Source organism: Lepidothrix coronata, unplaced genomic scaffold, assembly GCF_001604755.1.
Source record: "Lepidothrix coronata isolate B3197 unplaced genomic scaffold, Lepidothrix_coronata-1.0 Scaffold33, whole genome shotgun sequence".
Taxonomy (NCBI): Eukaryota; Metazoa; Chordata; class Aves; order Passeriformes; family Pipridae; genus Lepidothrix; species Lepidothrix coronata.
The window spans coordinates 1,006,705-1,030,015 of NW_016690213.1; the positions used below are offsets into that span (position 1 = coordinate 1,006,705).

Genomic DNA, 23,311 nt, shown 5'->3' on the forward strand with positions numbered 1-23,311 from the left:
GTTTGTATGTGAGAAAGGTGGTGCTCAGTCACCACTTTATTCAGTACCTTGCAGTGATGGTCCTGAACAGGTCCTGTTCAGGACTTCAGGTGAGACAGGTCAGCAAAGTGCACAGCAAGGAATGAGCTTTAACTGCACAGCTGAAGCCAACTGAGCTACTCCATCCCTGTTGAGCGGTGGGGAATAGGACAGAAACCAGGTGAGGGGTGTGGATAACCCCCCCACACATTTAGACCATCCACATCAAGAAATACCCCATTGATTTTGCTACATAACAGCCTGTGCTGATAGGAGAGCATTCCATCGGCTTCCCCAGTCAGCTTATAGCCCTGTGCTTTCCCAAATACCCAGGGAACAGGCCCTTAGCCCTGTAAGAGAGAGACAACTGAGCTTTCTTGATTCCTCACTGTGAAAGAAACACCCAAGTGTTTCTTTAACAAATAATATTACAGCAGCTCTTTCTTGGATTTTACAAAAACATTTAGAAACAATAATTAGATCAGGTACTGATGGATCCTGCTCCTCCTGCTGGATCCTACTGCATTTTTTCTTCTTTCCTTGCCCGCAAGCTCAGAGAAGGTAAGGTGGAAGACAGCCACAGCTGTAGGGTGAGGAGGAGGTATCATTAAATAAAGAATACACTCCTTTCTGCAGTATGTACTTTTCCCCCCCCATCAATAAATTCCCTCAGCAATCCACTTCAGTCACTACAGCTCAGCTATCAAGATGTTTTGTTTTATAAGGAAATGTTGTTACAAGAGCAGGCCCAACAATCCCAGCCAAGAAACCATTCTTTTACATACCTATTTATAGGACTGATTCTAACTGCAAGGGTTGCACAATTTGGAAAGGCCTCTTACAGCTACTGTGTTGTTTTTGTATTACAAATACGGACATCAAGCTTAAGTACCTTTTTGAACAACTTGTAACAATTGCAAATGTCAGTGATTTGGTCCTTGTATCACTGCAAGGTGTTCAGTTCCCCAATATTTATATAATTTCCTTTAGGCTGTAGGACAGCTGAAAATATTTTGTGTCACAAATTTAGGGGTTTATTCTTCTAAGTGCAAAAAGGCACTAAAGCACTAAACTGAGGTGAGCTGTGCCTGTGGGATGGTCCTCTCCCTTCAAGAAGAAGCACTGTGAAAGGTAAAGGATTCCTCCTCCCCCTCTCCCCAAATTTTGGGCAGCTAGCTAGCATGGCAGGGGCTACCCTTTTATATAAAACTGACAGTTAGAAAGTAGCAATTAATTAGTTTTGATCTGACAGAGCTGTTGGAAGTGTAAATCCCTTCAGGTACTGCTAGTCCTGTATCCTCTGTGAAACAATTACTTAAGAAGCAAAAATGAAGCAACAATAAAAGTGTAATGAAATCGACTCAAACAGTGTAGCAAAGACCTTCCCAGCGCACCCCCCTCCGAAACTCCTTGAATACTGTCAGTAAACCAGTCACACAGAAGGGAAGGGAAGCCCAGGACACCTGCCTCAGCTGTTCTCACCACCAGGGAGCAGAGCCAAGCCTTCCACCCTACTCACCATAAACAAACCCCCAGCAGCCTGTGCCTCCAACACTTTTGCCACTCAGTGAAAGTGGCAAACAGGTTAGTCAGAGACTTGAGCACTTAAAAAAGGTTATTCATAACAGTCATACTAATTCTCCTGGTCTTCATAAACACAAAGATGTGAGGTACCGCACTAAATACAAACATAAAGACTTTATTGAACGCTGCTCAATTCCCCAAAGATCTTTCATTACAAAATTTTTCCACACAACTGCAATTTAAGAGATTGGAATGGTACTCTGATAAAAGATGTGAAAAATACTTGATCAAGTAAACAGACAAGACTTCTACTGTCAGCTTTCCACCTTTAAGAAACAGACTGCATTTTCTTTAAAGAAAACAAGGAACTATTTCTTGACATTCACTTTCCTCTTTACTATTAAAAAAAAATAATGCCAATTTTGGTCTCTTCTTCAGTCCATGAGATGCTAAACTAACACAGAAACATCCAAGATAGTCTGTGAGAGAGACCTGCACTATTCTGCAGGGTCCTTGGGCTGATGAGGAGCATCATTGATGGGCTCTCTAGAGGAAGCTCCATCCTCAGCTGTAGCAGGAGGAAATCCCTAACTAGCCCAGGACCAAGACACAGCAAGAATGGGGTAGAGGCACTGGCCACCCCAACCTGTTGCAGCTGACTCTCTCCTTACCTTGCCTCCTTCTATGTGAGCATTATATAAATCTAAATCTGACTCCAATCAGGAATTCAAGGATAGCACTGTATCCCAGTTCCTTTCAATGCTGTAAGGGGCACATATTGAGTATCTCAAGTTACTGGTAACGTACCTTGGTTTTATTTGAGAAAATACAGCACAACTAGAAGCCTTTTCTATCATCTTAACCAAAGTATGCAGCAATGTGAAAAGCACATACAAAACAAAGAAAAATGTGTACATAGCAAACTATACCACCTATGTGCAACACAATCAAAAATTCAAGTCATAATTCTCACCACTCCCATAATTATTTCACTCATTAAGGATGATAATTCAGTTCTATGAAACGTTGGAAGTGACAGTCTATCAATAATTAGACAAATTTACAATATGCTGTGATAATGACATCACTTAACTGCTGTATTTAAATTCGAATCCTTACATTTGCCAGAGAAAAAAAATTGGCTGTTTCTTTTATACTGATGAGGTTTCTTTTGCAAATCCTTATATATTTCAAAAGGGTACAAAAAAGAATGTCTGCCGAGTAGAGGTGGTCATTTCTTTTATTTGGCACTTGTATTATGTGCATTGAGCACGTTGTGAGTCTGCTTTTCTGCCATCGCCTTCTTAAGCTTTAACTCCTCTAGCCTTCTCCACAACTCTTCACGTTCCAATTCCTTCTTTTTCTCTCTGTAGAAAAGAGCAAAGGATCGATTTCAGATGTGTTTCAAGTGCAATCTGGAAATGCGGTAACTTAACTGTGACTTACATCTACTAATTCCTCTTGTAAGTTTTTCTCCAAAGCTATTTTTAGAGGCAGTTACAGTTTCCTCAGTTAAAAAGTGAGTGTACAAATCAGTAATGGTTAGTGCTGAAACTGTAGCTTTGCTCCAGCAAACGCAGACAATTGCTGTAGTGTGGCCTTGCACAGACAGCTGCAGTTCTAAGAAGCTTCTTTATCATGTGCAAACAAAATAAGAAGGGACTAAGCATTATGAGGGGAGAAGAGCACAGCTACTGAAAGGAGACTTGGCACGTGGTCTCAGCTGGCCAAGGATAACCTACACCCTGCCTCCCTTACTCCAGCACTGCTGCTCAGTAGGTCAGTAGGGTAAGAGATGTTTTTGCTGAGCTATGAAGCATTCTCCAGCTCAGCTGTCTTCAGACACCCCTGAGGCAGAAGAGCCAGCAGCAGCTGAGCCCAGTTTCACCACACAGGAGAGCATGTGCTCCCTGCACAGGCAGGACAGGGAGCTGGGGACTTCTTGCCACCTCCTGGGCCTTCAGCTCCCACCACATCACTGCATATGGGAGCTTCACACAAGGGACATCCCGCAGCAAACATCTCATGAGCAGTTCCACTACAGAACCCCACAGGCACAACAGCAAAGTAACATCTGAAATTACATCTTCGATATACAATCTGCAAATGGGCATTTGAAAAAAGAACCAGTACCTTTGCCTTTCTGCTTTGTATGAGCTTGTGAGTTCATCAAAAAGCTTGCCATTCATTTCCATCAGGGTTTTCAGCACATTGTACACCAGTGCCACAATGGTTCTAAAACAGAAGCAGCACAGCCATTAGAGTTACTCAATGACAAAGTTAACTTCACTAAACAAACGTTCAATTTCTTTTTTGGACTCTGAGTTTCTTATTCAAGATACTACTGTAAGGTCAGTGAGTTTCTGAAACAAAATCCTTTTCATTTCATTAATTTACAGAGGAAATTATAGTATAGTTAAACATTTTTTGAAACAGCTATTTAACCTTAAATTCCTGACTTCTGTAATATGCACAAGATATAATTATTCATGCTGTGGCTGTACTCTAAAAGCCATTCAATTATGTTAACCTTTAATAAACCAAGTTTTAACAACAACTTTGTAATATTTGAATAATGAAATATGAGAGTCTAGAAAAATAAAACTTCTGGCTAATAGCTTCAAGAAGGCAACAGAGGAGCCAGAGGAGTGTGGTTTAGCACAACCACACAAAGCTTTCCCAGCAGTATTTCTGGGCAGCAGGCAGTGCTGCTGCACATGCCCCACTAGAGAACTGAATTGAGAACATCAGATAATGGTTTTGGGTACCTTATTTTCTTTAAAAAACTCAAGAGCTGCGTGAGCAACACTGGCTGTGTGTTACTTGGCTGACCTCATTTCCACATTAGGTATCACCCTTCCTTTTGTGATAACATTCGTATTTCAATAAACTATCTTAAACACTGTGTTGTTTATCTCCTTTAAAACCACTCTTAGTTACACAGAGAAATACAAAAATAGCAACAAAAAGAAACACAAAAAGGTACCTGTCATTAAGCTTATCACTAATCAAAAAGTAGGTAAACTCTTTCCCCTCTTTTCCCTCACTAGTAGTTCCCCACTGACTGCAAGGCTGCAGCCCTGTGAGCTTGAAAAATGAGTAGAAAAAAAACCCTAAGGAAGTAACCCAAAGGACCAGGTTTGCCTTTTCAGTACACTCTGTCCATTGTGGTACTAGGAAATCTCCCAGCTGTTCATCAGAGCCTTGCACTCATTCAGAACACACAGTGTGCTTTGCCTGTTTACACACTTTTAATTTTTCTCTTTTTTTGTACCCTCGCTTTCATGTGGTTTGAAGTCAAAAGCTTATTCAGAGTTTTGGTTTTCTGAGAGGAAAAGCTTGATTTTGAGTATGTGGTTAAGTCCATATCAGACAGCCAGATGGATATAAGCATGTTTTGCTGCCCTCCAGAACAGACTAAAACCAAAGGCTTAGACTTTATTCCTCAAACCTCCTTGTCCTCAAGGTATGCAATTATCCTGTGTCTTTTACTTCCTTCATAAAGATCAACTTCTCTCTACAGATAAAGAGGAATATCCTCCAAATTTGCTGAGGTCCCAAGTATCTTGATATTCAAAGAAGTAGTTCCCCAAAATTTATATTCAGTCTCAGCTACTAGATTTAAAACTAGACACACCATCTAGATAAATTCAGAATAATTTCAAAGCCCCCAAGGGCTTAAAACAGGACATCTGATTTACTCCAGGGCTTTGGGAGGCTCCTGCTCACCCTGGCTTTTGCCTGCACAAGCTTCACATTCTGCACAGACTTGCAACTCAATTCAGGGTGCTGGCACCAGCACACTTCGCTTTTTAGTATTTCAATATCTTTCAAGTATGATATAAAAATACTAATATTTAACTTGTGGCATTAAATATAATATGAAGTAGTCACTCATTTCTCAGTCCTACCATCCATTATACTCGTAGGCATTACTCTTCTCTGCGAATATCTTTTCCTCTTCTTATCTCACTGGGCAGCAATAACTACTTATTAAGACCCAGAATTTTATTCATCTTAAAGCAGTAAAGGACAGTAAAGCATAAATGTAGCAGAAGCAACCCTTGGAAATGGTTTTGGTCTAAGGAGCATTAATCTGCATTTTGAACTAACACATAAGATCAAGTGTGATTACAATATAAAGACCATCATCCAATTTCCTCATACTTTTAAAATAAATTCCAGGTCTCCATCATAACAATGCAGAACAGTGAAAGCACAATATAGTTGACAGTGGCATTCGTCTGTCAAGCTCACAATCCAAACCTGAAACAGTGGACAGTTTATTTTTATAGATAAAGGTAAACACTACATACGGATTCCAGTGTTCTTTGGAGATCTTGTACAAACTGCCAAACATAATTGGTAAAATTTTATCAATGTTCTCTTCAATCAGGCTAAGAATATATTCATTATTCCAGAAGTACAAAGCTCTTTCTGCAACCTGAAACACAAAGTTTAGGAGTCAACAACCATAAAAGAAGTTATTGCAAGGTTTGGGGGGGGGGTATATTTTTTTTTTTTATTTACCTGAAAATGTGAACTTGACACACTCCTGGATATTTGCTTAAATAAAGGCTCTTCTATTTTTTTGAATTGTGACGGTTCTATTACATCTAAGATTTCTTCAATTTCACCTAAAAACATTACCTGTTTATATAAAAAAAGGGATGAGAATGTTCTGTATCGCCATTGTAAACAGAAACAAAATACAGCTTATACATTAGTCATGAATCCTGCAAAGAACACTGTGTATAATTACAATACATTAGACATCCACAGGGTTTTTGCAGCCTAAAAGAAGTCAATCATCCATTTCAGCTACCAGGATACAGCTCTCCTCTTGGGCTTCTTTTGTGTAAACACTCTGAAATACTTCAAACTGCTTCTGCATTTGATTTCAAGAATGGCTGCAGAGATTACAATTATGCAAGATCTCCAAAGTAAGTTTTGAAGTGATAAATAGTTAATTCCCACATAAAATTGCAACCAGCAGAACGCTGGGTGGGTGGCACAGAAAAATTTAACACCACTCAAAAAAAACAGGGACAACAGCGTTAAGGGATCCCACTTTTAAAGAGCTGTCAGGGATGGAATCTGGTGGCATAAATTAAACTCCTGGTTTTTAAACTCCTTTTAACTACACAGGAGAAACCAGGAAAAGAAAATTTCCCAAGACCATTTAAAATTATTAGCCTACTGCAAAAAAAGAAAGTATGTTTATTTACCAGACACTTGCTCAGCATCTCAAACGTGTCACATTGCAGATGACCACCTTCAACCTGGTCTATATCTACTAAAATACTTCTCACCTCAGAAAATTGTTTCTTTATACAATATCTTAATTAGAATGCAACTTTGAATATGGTTTTAACATAGTCAGAACAGAGACATACAAAACAATTACACTGAGTCGCACGACAAAGCTGAGTGCCTCAAGAACTCCAAGTTTTCTGCAAAATCTCTTGAGCACAGCAGAGGGAAGGTTTGTGAGCCTGCCCCATGCCATTTTACTTCACAGCAGACACCAGAAATGAGAGACAAAACCAACCTCTTTCTGACTGCATGTTTTGGGCCAAAATTTGAGCAGTCCTCTGATTACCTATATGAAAAATACAAACAAGTTAAAGCAGAACAAGTTTCTATTACATACTTGATAAGATAAAAAAAAGCACTAGGTTGCTTTTCCTTATCCAGAGGTTCAGTGAAAACTGAATACAGCTAAATGCAGTTCCACTGAAAATAAAAACTCATTTAAATACTTAATCTTGTTTAGGTTATTAGAATAACTTCTACCCTCATCACTTCTCATGTCTACGATTATCTGTTCACACTCCACTCCCATCCCAGTACATACATTAACTGATAGGATGCTGATCACATCAAAGCATCACAATATGAAGTTAACCCCCCTGTAGCTAAATTTCACAGAACGTTTTTTTGTCTTCTACTCATCCATACTTTGTGGAACACCTGCCTTATCACCAAAGGTTTGGAGCCTGAGAGGAAGCGTTATATGCTGCCTGCACAAACAGGGTTCTACAGAGGAGCCATGGCCTCCAACTCTTCCTTTTCTCTTCTAGAATATGAAATGTTAGACTGGAAACTAAAGTAAGAAAGATGTGAACTTGCAGGGAAAATATATTCCAGTATCTATACTATCTTATGCAAGACCGGGGAAAAAAAAATCTTTGGGAAAATTAATTGGAAAGTACAATGCCCAAAAGGAATGGGGAGAACACAACAAAGAAAGGCTGGAGGCATTTTTCCTAGAAAGAAAACATCTCATGTGGCATCTAAATTACAAAATTAATGCTGGCTTGAAAAAAAAAAAAAAGCTGTAGCTATGTTTCACAAGCAAAAACATTCTCAGAGCTTTCATACACTTTCATTCCTAGAAAAAGACCTCTAATTTTTATGATACAACAGCACCTAATTGATCATATCCAAAGGGAAAACTTATTCAACTATTTGAATACCTTCCATATTTGCTTTTTGTCATGCTGAATTCCTTTGGCTTTCCAGCTGGCCATTTTACTCACAACTACATGTACTACCAAAAGTGGCTTTCCAGAAGAAAAAGTTAGTATGACTTTAAGTGCCCACAAGTCTTTATCCTAGGATACTCACACATCCCGCTACTACACAACTGACTGTCGCTTCAAATGACACTGAGCAAATGCAGAAGCCTCAGGCAGCTGGTAAAGTTCTATGCTCAAATCCACAAAAACAGAGCAAGTTACAAGGAAAAAACAGTTTCTTCACAAAGCCTTGACCATACAGTTCCACCCAGTTGGCTGGAAGATGCAGACAACTGAAATATTAACACCAGCATCTGACACTGATAAAGGAGCGGGAGGCCGGGGTCAGCCCACACGGGTGACACCTTTGGCCTCTGGCCCACAGAGGCAGAGCTCCCTCCCTGGAGGCAGGCACTGACCTGGCCTCCCCACTGCTCCATGGATGGAGCAGAAGAGCTGGGGCAGGTGGCACAGTGAGGGGGGAGAAGTTTTGAGTTCCCCCATTTCACTGCAGTTACCAGATCAGGCAGTCCTTCGCTCGCTTGCTTCTCCTCCAAGGAGTCAGACTTGCATGAATTAATTACATTTGTTTCACTAGATTAGTAATTTAAATTTGCGTATGTAAAACCTCTTTCAATCTAGGCCTGTTTTCTGCTAATTACCTTATAACTGAATGACTTATATACTATTGAGATTTCATAATTCTACAGAACAAACCCATACTTTTCCAGGCATAATAGCTCATTCCGCTGACAGCCTCCCTTCCCTCAGAGCAAGGCAAGTAAGAAAGAAACTTCAGACAAGCACATTTGCCAACAAAAAGTGTGAGAACCTACCATACATCCCTAACTGGAACACGAATTTACTGGTCTCAAGAACACAAATCTGAGTTTTCTAGAAAAGTCCACTTTCCAGCACATGTTACTGCTAGAATGTCTGAGTATACTTTGCTACAGAGACTCATATTCTCAACTTGATAAAGAAATAACAAGTTTGAGTTTAACAGCGTACACCTCAAGAATATCAGTTTGAATATGAAAGCTTGACTGTGCTTTCATATCAAAAAGCTGATAAATGCACATGTATGTTTATAGATTTTATTCAAAGAAGTAGTCAATATAAATGCAGATCTGAAATCCTGTTGCTCTTACTACACAAAAGGCTTAAGATTAATATTCTTCCTTGAGCTACAAAATTCCCATAAAGTGACTTACAACAGTAGAAAACTTGTCCCACCTACAAGGACTGCACGTTTAGTCTGATTTCTTCAATGTAAAGGCCACTGCACTTAGCAGGGTTAGGTAACAAACTCTTCTTGTCAGCTCTGCAAACATCAGCACTGACCTGAGGCAGACTACCATAGCTACAAGAGCTCGGATTGAATGTCCTCTAAATTGACCCTGAGTGACAATTCCTGCCAGAAAAATAACAGTAAGGTATGCGTGAAGACAGCCTTCTGATGGAGTTCTTAAAATATTACTTGACCTAAAGCCAAGAAAAATTTCCAATGCTATCTCATCAGTTGCCCCAAATTTTAACATTTACTTTTCAAGCATTTCAGAAAGTTTCTTAAAGCTTCACTTCTTATCATCTTATTAACTTTAACTTCTCTACAAAGTAAGTTTTACTGTGAGCTCAGAGTAATGACCAAAGCAAACACAGGCAGTGACTCTGCAGTGAATTCTCATATCTTCTCCATTCCAAATTCTCCTTTACTGATTAAGAAGCAACCAGAATTGTATATACCACAGTCCAGACAAACCTCAGAATTGCACGATGGCACTCCTACTTCAAAGCCCTACCTTCTTCACTTCCAAGTCTGGGTTTGGATCTTGCATCACACTTGTGTAAATTCATGTCATGAAGTTCTGACTTTGTCACGTTGTCACTTCATTCACTCTTGCAGGTTTTTATGTAATACTACACGCTTTCTGCTCACATATCAACTTTAACTGTCAAAATGCCTGGGTTGTTTTACTGCTTTGCTTAAGGAATGTGGGTTATGCAAGTCCTTTCTCCTCACCCTATCCCACAAAATAAGCTAATTGACCAGTGTAGCTGGGAACACTGCAGCACAGGGGGAAGAAAATGCTTTCAAGCACACAAAGCAAATTCCTAGACACCTTCCACCACCTACAGAATAACTTGTCAGCTGATGGGGAACATCAGTACTGAAGGCCTGTGCAGAAAACAAGCTTCTACTGAAAGACCAGTGAAGATCAATGGTGCTTTCCCAAAGCTGTTTATCTTTTATTCTTTATAGAAAAAGAAATAGAATTTGCATAAGCTCTTCATTTTTCTGTCACAAAAAAAGATAAAGTACTTAAAACCAGCATACTCCTAGGGAAAATATTTTTGATTGTCCAACTAAAACCAGTTTCTGCTGTAGCTGGCCTGACATCATTCTGTGTTCCCACGAGCTGCTGCACTGCCCTGGGCCTCTGTTCTTTTCTATGGGCCCTGCCAAAGCCCTTGCACGAAGCACTGCAAAACCCTTTTTAGCTGAGCTGTCAATATGTATTATGGGAGACTGGCAAAAGCCACTGATGCCTGAAGCACCTGTATTCTGACTGCCAAGAGGCACCCCAGGAACCAGAGAGACAGAGCAGGAACAGTGCCTTTGGAATTTCAGAGTTCTGTCTAAATAAAGTGTTGTTATTCTTTTCAACTTTTGTTTTAGGATTGTTTGTTCCCTAAAACATTACTACTTCATGCAGTGGCTAAGCACAAGCAATTAATACCAAAACCCTTGAAATTTAATTCTTATGAGGAGAGAATACAGTTGTGACAAGCATAGTAATTTGCATGATAGAGCACAGAATTAAATAAAAGTTTGAGCCACTAGTATCTTGGCCACAGGTTAAGAGAATTGCCCTTCCAGACCCAGCACTTTCTTAACAACCGTTCTAGATTTAATTTTCCCCCCCCCAAGAAAACCTTACCTGTGGATCTTTAATCAGGATAGCACAGACAGCACTGCTATACAATTCGAACAAGTTACACTGAAATATGTAATTGAAATTAAAAATAGAAAAAAAATTCAACTGAAAAACACTTACAGGCTCTGTTAAGGTTGTATCTTTTTCCAGGAACTGTACAACACAATAGGCGAGCTAGAATGTAAGTCATATGATTATTTCGTTTAAACAGATACTGTTTAGACATTGCAGCATAACTATCACAACTTCTAATGGAAGCGCTACAGATCACGGGCGAACCCAACCCAAAACATCCCTACGCAGCCACTTCATATTAGTCCAAACTAAACAAAACAGCAATTAAAGCAGCAAGATATACAAGCCTGCTCTATCTTACAAAAACTTCCCACATACTAAAAACCATATTTTTTTGCCTTAAGAAAATTCCCTAAAAGAAAATTACTTTTAAGCTTGACAGGTATTTCCTTAACTTAGATCCAGTAACCAGGCAGATTTTTCTTTACATCAATTCCTGTACCAACATTACAAAGCTATCATTTTCAAACATCTATATTGAGGTAAAAAAGGCCATACTTTCAGTAAAAAAACAAGTTTTAACATAGGTTTGACTGAGCACACATTGCACACTGCTCAAATACTAGACACCTACAGCACACAACATTCAGTGGTAAGATTACAGGTGAAAGAATTTTAACACATTCCACAGCCACAAGAGATCAGGCAGCTGCTGACCAGCTGAGTGTCCTGTCCCAATGCAGCAATGGCCAACAAGTGCCTGTGGAAGGGTGTAAGAAGTGGGGAAGCACAATGTCATCAAGCCATCAGCACTGCTCTCCCAGCCTCTAGTGGTTTCTGTGCAGGGGTCTTCTCAGGCCAAGGTGCGATATTTCATGTTATATAATTGCTTAGGGTTTAGTTAATTAGCACATAGTTGAGTAACTAAACGACCATCCCATGCAGAAAGCATACAACAATCCTATCACTGAAGCAGTTACAATCCTAGATTCCATTAAGACTTTTTTTAAGAAGTCACAGTATTTTTCATTTAGCCATATAAAGCAAAGACAAAATTGTATACATGTGTTACATTTCACTACTCAGTATGCTTGAATTCAAGCATTACTTTTCCTTCTTTTTTTTTTTTTAATCTGATATGCCAAAGCAGATAATTACAATGCTGTAATTGCAACAGGTCTAATTTATTTCTCTTACCCTTAGGCTATGGATATATTTGTGTAGATTCAAAAAACAGTAAATGCCACACATTAATCTCATAAAATCCCATTTTATATATATATATATAGTACAGTATTGCTTTACTGTTCAAAGGCACAAAGACTCAAGCTTAATTCAGCTTTAAGGCTTTCACTTTCAAGGGTAGGCTACATTTGCACAAAGCAACCAGGCCACTTCGGATTGACAAGCAGATTTCACACTGGCTTGCATCCTTGGGATAACAGGAAACCAGGAACACACAGTGCTGGGTGCGTGTGCAAAGTGTTTTATGGAGGGACAGAGGAGTGGTCTGGTCAGCAGACCAAACACTACTTTTGGGTACATAGCACAGCTGAATTAATAGGGCCCCTTTCAGGAACCCATGAACTGGATTTAAGATATTCCAGAAAAAAAAGGACAGCTTGCTGTACTGATCTGTCACTGAGAACACCTTTGGGAGGTGACTGGCCTCTTTTGTATCACTGACTCATTCCAGGGAGCAGCCTATTGCATAGCAATAAACCACAAAGACAAGTGATTTAATTAATTTAAAACTTCATATGAGAATTAGGAATTAACAGAGCTCTTCACTTGATCCTGTTTGTTGACTATACAGTAATAGTGACTTCACTTTAATTAAAAACCCATTTCCTTGTATCTTTAGTCTATAAAGAGCTCTATTAGTCAGCTAAGTTAGAAGGCAAGTTTTAATTAGCCACAGCAGAATTACTTGCAAGTTTGCATCAAATATATTCAATATTCAAGTGTCATATGTCTGGAAAGGATACAGATTATCCCTCAAATAAAATGCTGAATGTCTGTGGCAAGTATAAGAATCAAAGTCAGATGAAGAGCTGCAGCATTCTGACAGTGTGTCATGGATCTACATAATTTCCAGCTGATCTAGAGAGCTACTATGCATTTCTGCCATTTATAAATGGCAACAAACATTCTCCTCCCCACTCCATCACTGGTATGTCTTTAGAAATAAAAAAGCACTTCTGAAATAAGTACCCGGCCATACTCAAGGTTCCTTTAGAAACAGCATTTAGGTTACATAAAAGAAATGACAACAGCATGAGGACCTCTGATTAAATGAAACTTTAAGTGTGACAAGACTACAAGCAAAAAAGCTTCCCACTTCAGTTGACATGACTTCGACTCACTGTTACATTCTTTCACTTGTAATATATGCTAAATATTACATCCAAATTACCATTTAAATATAAGATCTATAAGATTTTTTTAAAAGTGCAACTGTGTGACTGAATTTGCAAATATTTTGGAATACTGATATTATAACATATACTGTTTTCAAGTTTCATTATTTTCAAATGTAAATACAAAAAACCCCACCACGCTTAGAAATAGGCAAAAGCTTACCTGTGCATGAAACAAAGCTAATCCCTTTGCAGTATGCATGGGAATCAGAACTTTCATAAGGAACTGTTTGTGTTCTGCTTTCAGTGGCAGTGCAAAACCATTGATAATACTGAAAACATGAATAAGCAGGATTTATTTTTAATTAAAAAATATTTTTTCCTAGCAAGTCAAGAATTTCTTTAAGTTCAAGAGACACTCCCTTTCCAATTCAGTTTATAAACCTGATTATTTTGAAGCCATGAAATAGCACTACATATGCACAACCTTTAAAGTTTTGGTATCATGAGAGTTTTAGACTCTCGGCAGGAATAACAGAGAACCACAGTAGAAGACAAATAATACTCATTAGATGAGCTGAAATATTTTTATCATGACTTCCATTAAGTAAAATCATCTACAGTAAGTCTTGCTGTCCAATTGTAAAGCTTACATGCATCAGAAAGCTGATCCATTTCACCCACCATCAATAGCAACTTGGAGAGAAAAAAAAAATAGATGGCATACAATTTTCAACTACTTTAACACTGCAGTTTGAACATTTGTTTTGAGATTGTCAAACAACCTTTCCCTTCAAAAACAAAGTTAAATAGTTTGTCATTGATTCAGTCACCTTATATATAGAACAGACAGAAGTCCTTCAGGAAAAGGTTGGCTTCTTTTTCCCCCTTACATTTTAAGCAAATCTGAGAAAATAATGGCATCCCTTTTGCTTGATTTTCATGAAGTTTTTTTCCAAAATAGCTTCACAATGTTTGTATTTTCAGTTAGACCAGAAATATTTACAAAATTTTCTACCGTGAAATGTGTGTGACAATTTTGGAAAAACAGTAAAAAACTACCACAGAGAAACTTCAAAGTTAAAAATTAAATTAGTGAAATAATGTAAAAATAAGGTAACTAAAAAAAAAAACCCCTAGCACTTACAAGGTTTTCCTGAACAGAATCTAAAGAAAATCAGCCTGCTGAGGATTAAAGCACTTCATTCAGCATGAGGGTGAAAGTTAACATTCAGTTTCTGAATCAAAGAACAAGTCATCTATCAGATGTAAGATAAGCAAGGGTAGATAGGCCTGACAAACAAGGACCCTTGAGAAACATTTTGCCAGTCATCTTTAAAACTTCCACTGAAAAATGAATAATTTATACTCTGTATCCTAATTTAATACTCATGTGGTAACCCAGACGGTATTAGATTATCAGTGACTGCACTTTATCACTTGTTGCTGTAATAACTCTCTTCCCCCTTCATTCCCAAAGCAGAAAAGCTGAAGCAAACACCCACAATAACATGTTATATTTCTTCTGTGTCAGATCAAACTTACCTTCCTAATATCTCAAGAAGTTCAGCAACACCATTGAAGTGCTCTGTTTCATATATAAACCTGGTACCAAAAAGAGACAACCATCAAAAACTGAAACAGAGGATCAGAGATCCCAAAGAAATAACCCTTAATAAGCTTGAAATATTTGAAAGCCAGATCACAAACTAAAACCAGGTCTTTTATTTCAAGAATAAATCACTGCAGACCCAGACCATAAAGGCAAGATAAAATATTCCTCAACACAGCCACACACGCACACCGCATACCTGAGGAAAATGTTGTTTATCTGTTTCCTGATGAATGCTCTTAAACCAAGGAATTTTCCATAAATTCTATGAAGCACTGTCTTTAGGAAATCACGTTCTCGTGGGTCTTCGCTATCAAAGAGCTCCAACAGCTTTAAAAATTAAATTTAAATGTATTACTTTTGAAAGACTTGAATTTTGTTTTGTTCCTACCTGATTTGAGTTTTATCTTTAATTTACAAGGTTACATTAGAAAAAATAGAATCACCTTAACTGTAAATTTTGTTTAGATGTCGATAGTATATTTTCAAAGTTACATTTTTAACAAAGGTGTTTTTTTTAATAAACCCATCAGCTTCATTCCCTTCCAAAGCCTGTATACAAAGACACCTAAGCCATTCCAATAACTATTATACTATGAAAATAAAAATAAAATTGCAAGAATGAGATGATCAAACCACAGGTAAGTGGTTTATACTTGTTAAGAAATCAGAATGAATCAAATCTCTGTCATTTATTTACAATTTCTTAATTAAAAACCTTTACTAGTTATCTCCAAAAGATACTTATGTCTTGATGGCTAAGCAAAAGCAATCCTATATAAAAGATTTTACAATTAATGAGGTCATAAAATACGCACAAGATAGGTAATTATTAACTGATTCTCTGCTAATACTGACTAAATGCTGCAAGAAGCTAACAAGACTTTGCACGCATTTTTTTTTGTACAAAGTTTTCCAAGGACACAGAGAAGACCACGCTCACTCGAAGACATCAAAAAATACTCCAATCGCATTACAGACCATTAATTTTGGGTTTTTTTTCCTGCATGTTTGAGTAACAGCATATTCAGAAATGCTAGCTGTCTTGAACAAATTAGTAACTCAACTCAAGCAGTCACTACCATCTCCTGCTCAGCCAATGCCTCTGGTTGGGTATATCTGTACCAAGCAGCACAAGGGACTGGAAACAGCTGTTCAGGAACTTTGTTCAGGCTCATTTCAATTTTATATTTAGAAGGAATTTCTCAAGGTCACTACTCCACCTTTTTTCCCCATATATAGCTAGCTGTTCACTGCACTGTCTTTCTTGCACTCTAGAGAAAGATCAAGTGAAATGTCAAACTGAAATTCTGCAACAAGGCTCTTAAGGACCATGGGTCAATTAGTAAACTGGACAGCCACAGCCAACAGTTCAGCAGCAGCTTCAGGCCTAAATTTTATGGGGAAGTTGAACAAAACCAAGAAGAAGGAAACATCTATAAACAAGAATAGTAGAATCAAATAAGTGGAAATTAAATGCAGTCACTGAAGGTGGGGAGGGAAAGAGTCCATCTATGTTTTCACTTTTCACTGCTGTATTGTGATGGCCTGCCAGCACTCACCCTTCAGATACTGAGCAAACAAATATTTTGACATGGTGGAAAAAAAAAAAAAATCCCCTCTGAGTTCACCTTGAACAAAAATTGCTATGGTATTCTACAGCATAATTCCTTGAGCAGCTATATCTAATATGAAATCTCACTTCATTTTCTTGCTCATACATTGTTATTTTGCATGGTGAAGCATGATCTTCCTATACTGTACTTTCCTGTACTTTCTTATTGGATTCTTCTTCTGTGGTTAGTACAGTAAAGAGATTGACACTATTTAGACACAAGTTAACAGATGTTGGAACACATTTCGTGTACGGTAAGGACACAAATTTTTTACAGGAAAATAGTTTGCTGCAAGTTTTCCTGTGATAAATCTATTAAAAGAAACAAACAAAAGCACTACAAAAATGTAATTAGCCCACTGTTGAATTGACTGAAATTAAGTTAAAAATCATTAAAAACACAACTTGCATTCAGAAGTTACAAATATCTTGCACTGCAAAGCACTGAGGCTGATACCTCAAAATGAACTGTTGCTGAAGCTACTAATTACATATAGCCTCTGTGGTACGGTGTGCTGTTTATTTACTGTTTGGCAGAAACCACTGCTGAAACAACTGAAATTTACCCTGTGTCAACATGAAAATTTTAAACAGCCCATCTGATAAACTATGCTTGAGAGGTGATTTTTAAATCTAGGGGTGGAAAAACTCCCCACTTACCTGCTGTACAAATTTCTGGTCAATATATCTCTTTGCAATGCTAGGCTGAAAATCCGGGCTCTCCAAAAACCTCAGGAAAAATTCATACACCAACTACAAACATTGAAATGAAAATTTTTAAGTTAGTAAGTACACCTTAACACAGATCTCAGCCCTGTCACCACCACCAAAGCCAGTGGGACTATTCACATGTTTAAAAACTACCAAAGGAAATCAAAGCCTAACACAACTGCCTAATCACAGCCTCTACCGGAATTTACTGAAAGAATTACAGTAAGTATCAAGAACACTTTAATTCCCTGAAGTGTCAAAGCTTAATAAATAACCTACTGAAAATATCTCTACTGGGCAAAAAACAAGTTCTAAATGTTACATATGTTCACATTTCCTGCCGCGTTAAGAATTCGTCATGTAGAAGTAAGTTACCAAACACTTGGCAGCAATGAGGGTAAAATTAAGTGCTCTAACACCACATGATTCCTTAAACAGACGAAGAAAAGGCTGCTAAGTGTTCCTGAAATTAAATTTCAGCTGCAAACTCCAAAAATGAAGAGCCACATAAAAAAGCTGAATGAATACACAGAAACTGAAAGAGCTAGGCTTAACATTAGGCTTCTATATCCTGGACACTCAATTCTAATAACAAGATCCTGTGCAGATTTATCTTCAATATCTGTTGTATTTTGTAGCATATTATTTCTGTCAGTTCAAGTCCCCATTTGCTACAATCCCACAACACCCACAGACAAAAAAAATTTGTCAGGAGATAGAGCTAGCAAGGGCCTGGGGTAGCAGAGGGAGGCACGAAGAGGCCAGAACACAAGTCTCATATTTTGAGGTTCATCAAAAGGCCAAGACACAAAATACTGTCCTTCTGTAACAATGTTAAGATTAATAAAATACATATAAGGCATCTCTTAACTAAGACTGAATTGAGAGGGAAGATTTCATACATTTAGATTCTATTCAGAGCTGTTTATGTTCTCAATGCTTATTTCATAACTCCATGTTAGTTAAACAACTGATTAGTAATAATACCAAAATGCAATTTAGGTACATAATGCTATCGCTGACTGGACTTCCAAATAAAACCCACGCAGAGCTGTGCTCATACTCACAGGCATGTATTTCAACTATTACCCCTCTGAGAGCTCTAATTAAACTGAGAGCCAGCACCTGAGTAATTCATAATTATAATTATCAAGTTCACTTGAGAGAAATGCGTGACAGTAAGTACTTTTTATCTAGAACATTTGAGCTGACAGTTACTTACACATAGCCTCGAGGAGGGTTTGCTGCATCTGCAAAGCAGAAGCTCAGAAACACAAGTTACCCTTCACTTTCTCCTCCTCTGACAGACTGTAACAAGAGCTTTTCTTATCAACAGTTTACATAAAATCACAGAATTGTTAGGGTTGGAAGGGACCTTTGGAGATTATCTAGTCCAACCCCCCTGTTGAGGCAGGGTCACCTCAAGCAGGTGACACAGGAACGTGTCCAAGTGGGTTTTGAATGTCTCCAGATGAGGAGAATCCACGACCTCCCTGGACAGCCTGTTCCAGTGCTCTGCCACCCTCAGTGTACAGAAGTTCTTCCTCATGTTGAAGTGGAAGTTCATGTGTTTTAGTTTATGGCCATTGTTCCCTGTCCTGTCACTGGGCCCCACTGAAAAGAATCTGGCATCACCCTCTTGACACTTGCCTTTGAGATCCCCTCTCAGTCTTCTCTTTTCTAGAACAAACAGATTCGTGTGTACAAATTTCATGTAACTGTATTGTATTAAAATCGTATTAAAACCCAAGCTTCCCTGTACAGCCTTAATTTAATAACACACAGTTGCCAAACAGACAACATAAGACAGAATTTTTAAAAGCTTGGTAATAGACAATCCAATAATATAATTTTAAATATTAGCATACTCCATCCTCTGTCTTAGAAAGAGAGCTCAACCATGGCTGTTTAATATCTTCCTCAAAACAAGCAGTGGAAATGAGTGCACCCCCACCAAGTCTGCAGATGACACCAAGCTTTGAGCAACCTGATCTACTGCAAGGTGTTCCTTCTCATTGGAAGGGGGCTTGGACTAAGGTGATCTTTAATAGTCCCTTCCAATCCAAAGCATTCTATGATTCTACTGACCTTTTTCAAATTAGCAACTAGATAAATTCATTAGTTGTTTTCTACAGAAATGGGAAACATATGGCTAGAGGGAGGTTATTAGCACAGCTTCATGGGGATTAATTTGGAATTAAATTTAGCAAAGATTTCTGTAATAAATTGCTATATTAAATATTTCTGTCGAGACTGTTCTTTGTTGTGGTCACTGTGTGATAACCACTTAGACAATACTGGAAGCTACCACAAGTGGAAAAAGATAGGAAAAAAAAGTATGTCATATTACCAGTGAGAAAGGACAAGTTGACCCTGAAGGCCTGGAAGAATAAATACAGGATGAAACTCAAGGACTGCAAAGTCACAGTGTTCCATGAAAAAGCTCCGATAAGCATTTGCAAGCCCTTAAGCCAAGAAAGGGTTAACAATAGGACGACTAAGATCCAACTACACAATGAAGCCATGGAAGTGATAGATGAAATCCTAGGATAGCCCAGGAAGATACTGACAATACAGAGATCCACAGCCCTTCAAATGATTGAGGAGATTTATTAAAACCTGAAAGGATACAGAGAAGTGGCCAATAGAATTGCCATGGGATAGAGCACCTTTCGTAAGTGAATACTAAATTGGCATATTTTGTTCTCCCTAAAGGACAGAGGGAGAAAGGACAATTGTGGCTTCTTTCCATGAACAGATACAGTGACTGCAATAAACATCAAGCAGAAGAACTAAGTTAAAACATAATGCTGTGACAACTTTTTACAAGCTGTCCAAGATTACCTTCCAGATATCAACTGTGTATCAAATAACTTTAGAAATCCTTGGGAGCCCTGGGAAATATATGAAACTTTCTTTATCCAAGCTATTCCAGGAAGCAAGTTGCAGTGTCCATCTCTGGACAAGCCAGCCTCTCACTTCACCTGTATCCTAACATTTGCAAACTTAAAAGCATAACAACAACTATCAGCCAGGGGCAGCAGAATGGATTCTGGCCACAACGGATCCTACCTAAAGAGACAGGTATGCTCAACTTTGAGTTTAACTGAAGCATTACCATTGAAAACACTAAATCAGAGGAAAGCTGTTGGATTTAGTAGGTTTTGTCCTCAAAAGTGGTCTCTGCTTGGGTCAAAGAGCTATGAAATACAAATCCTAATAATTCCATGATTTGATCGTCTTTTTTGCAGGGACCACTAGAACATAATTGCTTTAAGCTACCAATTCCACCAACTGTGCAACTCCCTGAGCTTCAAAAGATACAGGGGCTTTAATGCCAGCTTGTTCAACCTAGTTTGGCTGTTACAAACCATCTTCAGCATTGCCTTAAAGCAACGTCTTTCAAGTGCCTTAAAGCAACGTCTTTCATTTTACTGAAGGTCCAGAGTCTTCTGTTGTGACTACACACTCTGGTAACTTACTAAGTCATTATCTTATGATATTTTAAAGAGAAATGCCAACAGATTCAAGCAGAGAAGAGCAGAGATTCAGATTTTTTCTTTCCCCTCCCAGAAAACTGGCCACCTGACTGTCAGATCAAGATAGAATTCTGAATTTGTTTGCAACTAAGCAGTCACAAATAGAAGTGAGCAAAACATCCATCCCTGCTCCCCACAGTCCTTTAGACTATGCAGAAAATAATAATGCTTTTTGATGGAAGGGAATGGTTGTGCACACTCCCCTTTCTTCCACACACAAAATCCGACACTTCCAGCAGCTTTGTGCTCCTGGAGGGTAAATAGTAAGTTATCAAACTCAGTCTTCTACCATCCAGTAGCACATGAACTGTAAAAGGAAGGAGAGGAAAACAAAAACTGTTTCCATTGTGCTGTAGTAAGCAGTCTGTTCCAAGGGCAGCACAAACAACTGATACAAGAGAGGGAAATTCACAATTAATGACCAGACAGCCTGGCCAATACTCTTTTAGAAAAGGCATGGGAAACGCTTAAAATAAAATTTCAAATAACACCACAGGCTATGAACCTCTTTCACTTTCTCTTAGACAAGCCTAAAGCACAAGTGAACTGATCACAAAAATCAAAAGTCCTTTTCTATAAAAAGAACTAGAATTTAATTATGTCCTGAAGTGAACTGAGCTAACATTTACAAATTTTACTCCTGAGACAGAGATATTTAGAAGTCAGATGGTGCCACTACTGACTTTAAGAGACACTTGCATAGCCCTTGCACCCTCTCACTCTACAAAAATCAAGCCTCTCATCTAGTTCAGTTATAGACATTTCTCCTATGAATTGGAACTAGCCATATATAAGAAAATAATTATCACAGTCTTTAACCTGCAAAGGTTTTTTCCTGTGATAATTTAACTCTCCTGTGGTTTAAGTCTCAAATACTATGCTGAAGACATACTTCTTATAGACAATATTTGAAGTCCAGTTCTTAAATAAGAGCATTTGTTGGTACAGTAGAACTGTAATATTAGAGGGGCAGAGTAACATTTTAACTCTAAAGAGGGAAGAGAAAATGGTATGCAGATGTGCAGTAGCTATTAATCTTCTACCCACTACTATGAGTTGCTGCTTCACTTTTACCAGATACTACTCATATAAAATCAGCAACGACCTACCCAAGGCATGAACTTAGATGATTATAACTTTTAATGGTTGATTGAAAATAAAGTAAAATTCGGCAGCATTGCAAGTCAGTCGCACAATTGATACAGCAATGCTATAAAAACCACGAGATTGGCACAGAAGTGCAACAACAGAATATCTGACCAACTGTTACCAAACAACGCCGATATTGTGAAGTTTTTGCATGGAGAGAGGGAAGAGGATGGGAAGAATGAGTTTCTGTTTCTTGCTCAAAAGACAAATAAGGGTTTTACTCCATTTTTTGTCATTGTCACAAGAAACTGACCTTTTCACATTTAACTTATATTTTATTGAAACCACACTAAGAAGTGGCTTAGTCGCAGAAAAACCTCTTAAGTAAAGAACATTACCTAAAATATCTATATTTCAATACATACACCACACTTTACAGTGCAATCATTCTTAAAAAAAAAGAGTATTTAAGCAATTTAAGAGAGTTACATTCTGCCATATTTATACATGCTAAAAAAAACACCACTTCCCCCCCCCCCAAGTATAAAAACTCAATTGTATTATAAAAGCAATTTTGATGTTCTTACCAAGGACACGAACTTACTTAAGTATTCACACTTCTTGCCTTACAAAAAGGCTTGAAAATAAAGGAATCACATACCTGTATGTGGGGCCATGAGGCTTCAAGAGTTGGTTCATCTTCTTCTGGATCAAAATCTGGGTTATCACTAGGTGGAAGTGTTCTGAAAATGTTAGAACTTATCTGCAAGTAAAAAAAAAAAAAAATTGTATCACTGCTTATTTTTCCACAGATCACACTCAGTAAGGTAGTGCTTTTATCCTAAATTGACATGAAACAAAACTACCTAAAAAAAAAGTAACATAATAACCACATTTGTGATTCTTTTTTCCCCCTAAACTTCAAAATACAAATAGCCAAGAGTCTGAAAACAGGCCAATGAAAATAACGAGTAACTTTTGTCCAAACCGCTTTACAAGATTGTAATTAGACATGGTCATATTTAAAATTTTCCCTGAAACTATGGAAGTTAAAAAAAAAAATTGGTTTCCCTATATAAAAAACAATTTTTAACTATGTGACACCAAGAGCTGAGGTTTTATATAAGACAACAAATACAGTATGACTAACCAGTTATGATTTAAACAGAGCTCTCCATATGTAAGTCAGACAATCCCAAAAATATATCTTATTTCAGGGTTCTTCACTTTACTTCATTTCAAGGTATTTCTGCTTACATTTTTCACTCTTTCACCTTTCCAAAACCTTGAAACATCTTGAAATTTTCAAAGTTAGAAATATGTAACAGTTGTAACTTCTTGATTTCAGAAGAGAAAAAATAGCTACTA

General features: G+C 37.9%; 1 protein-coding gene across 1 annotated transcript in view; it reads right to left on the reverse strand.

The window, feature by feature from the left end:
* Nucleotides 1-1,701: 1,701 nt before the first annotated feature.
* PPP2R5A (protein phosphatase 2 regulatory subunit B'alpha) overlaps nt 1,702-23,311 on the reverse strand; it is a 45,165-nt gene continuing 23,555 nt past the window's right edge. Inside the window, exons 3-13 of the mRNA XM_017811661.1 lie at nt 22,605-22,706; nt 17,265-17,357; nt 15,189-15,319; nt 14,923-14,982; nt 13,601-13,709; nt 11,123-11,176; nt 7,094-7,144; nt 6,073-6,192; nt 5,859-5,986; nt 3,676-3,777; nt 1,702-2,909 (exon numbers count right to left, since the gene is read on the reverse strand). Coding sequence (XP_017667150.1) covers nt 2,783-2,909; nt 3,676-3,777; nt 5,859-5,986; nt 6,073-6,192; nt 7,094-7,144; nt 11,123-11,176; nt 13,601-13,709; nt 14,923-14,982; nt 15,189-15,319; nt 17,265-17,357; nt 22,605-22,706 — 1,077 coding nt within the window. The 3' untranslated portion in view covers nt 1,702-2,782. The remainder of the gene's footprint in view (nt 2,910-3,675; nt 3,778-5,858; nt 5,987-6,072; nt 6,193-7,093; nt 7,145-11,122; nt 11,177-13,600; nt 13,710-14,922; nt 14,983-15,188; nt 15,320-17,264; nt 17,358-22,604; nt 22,707-23,311) is intronic.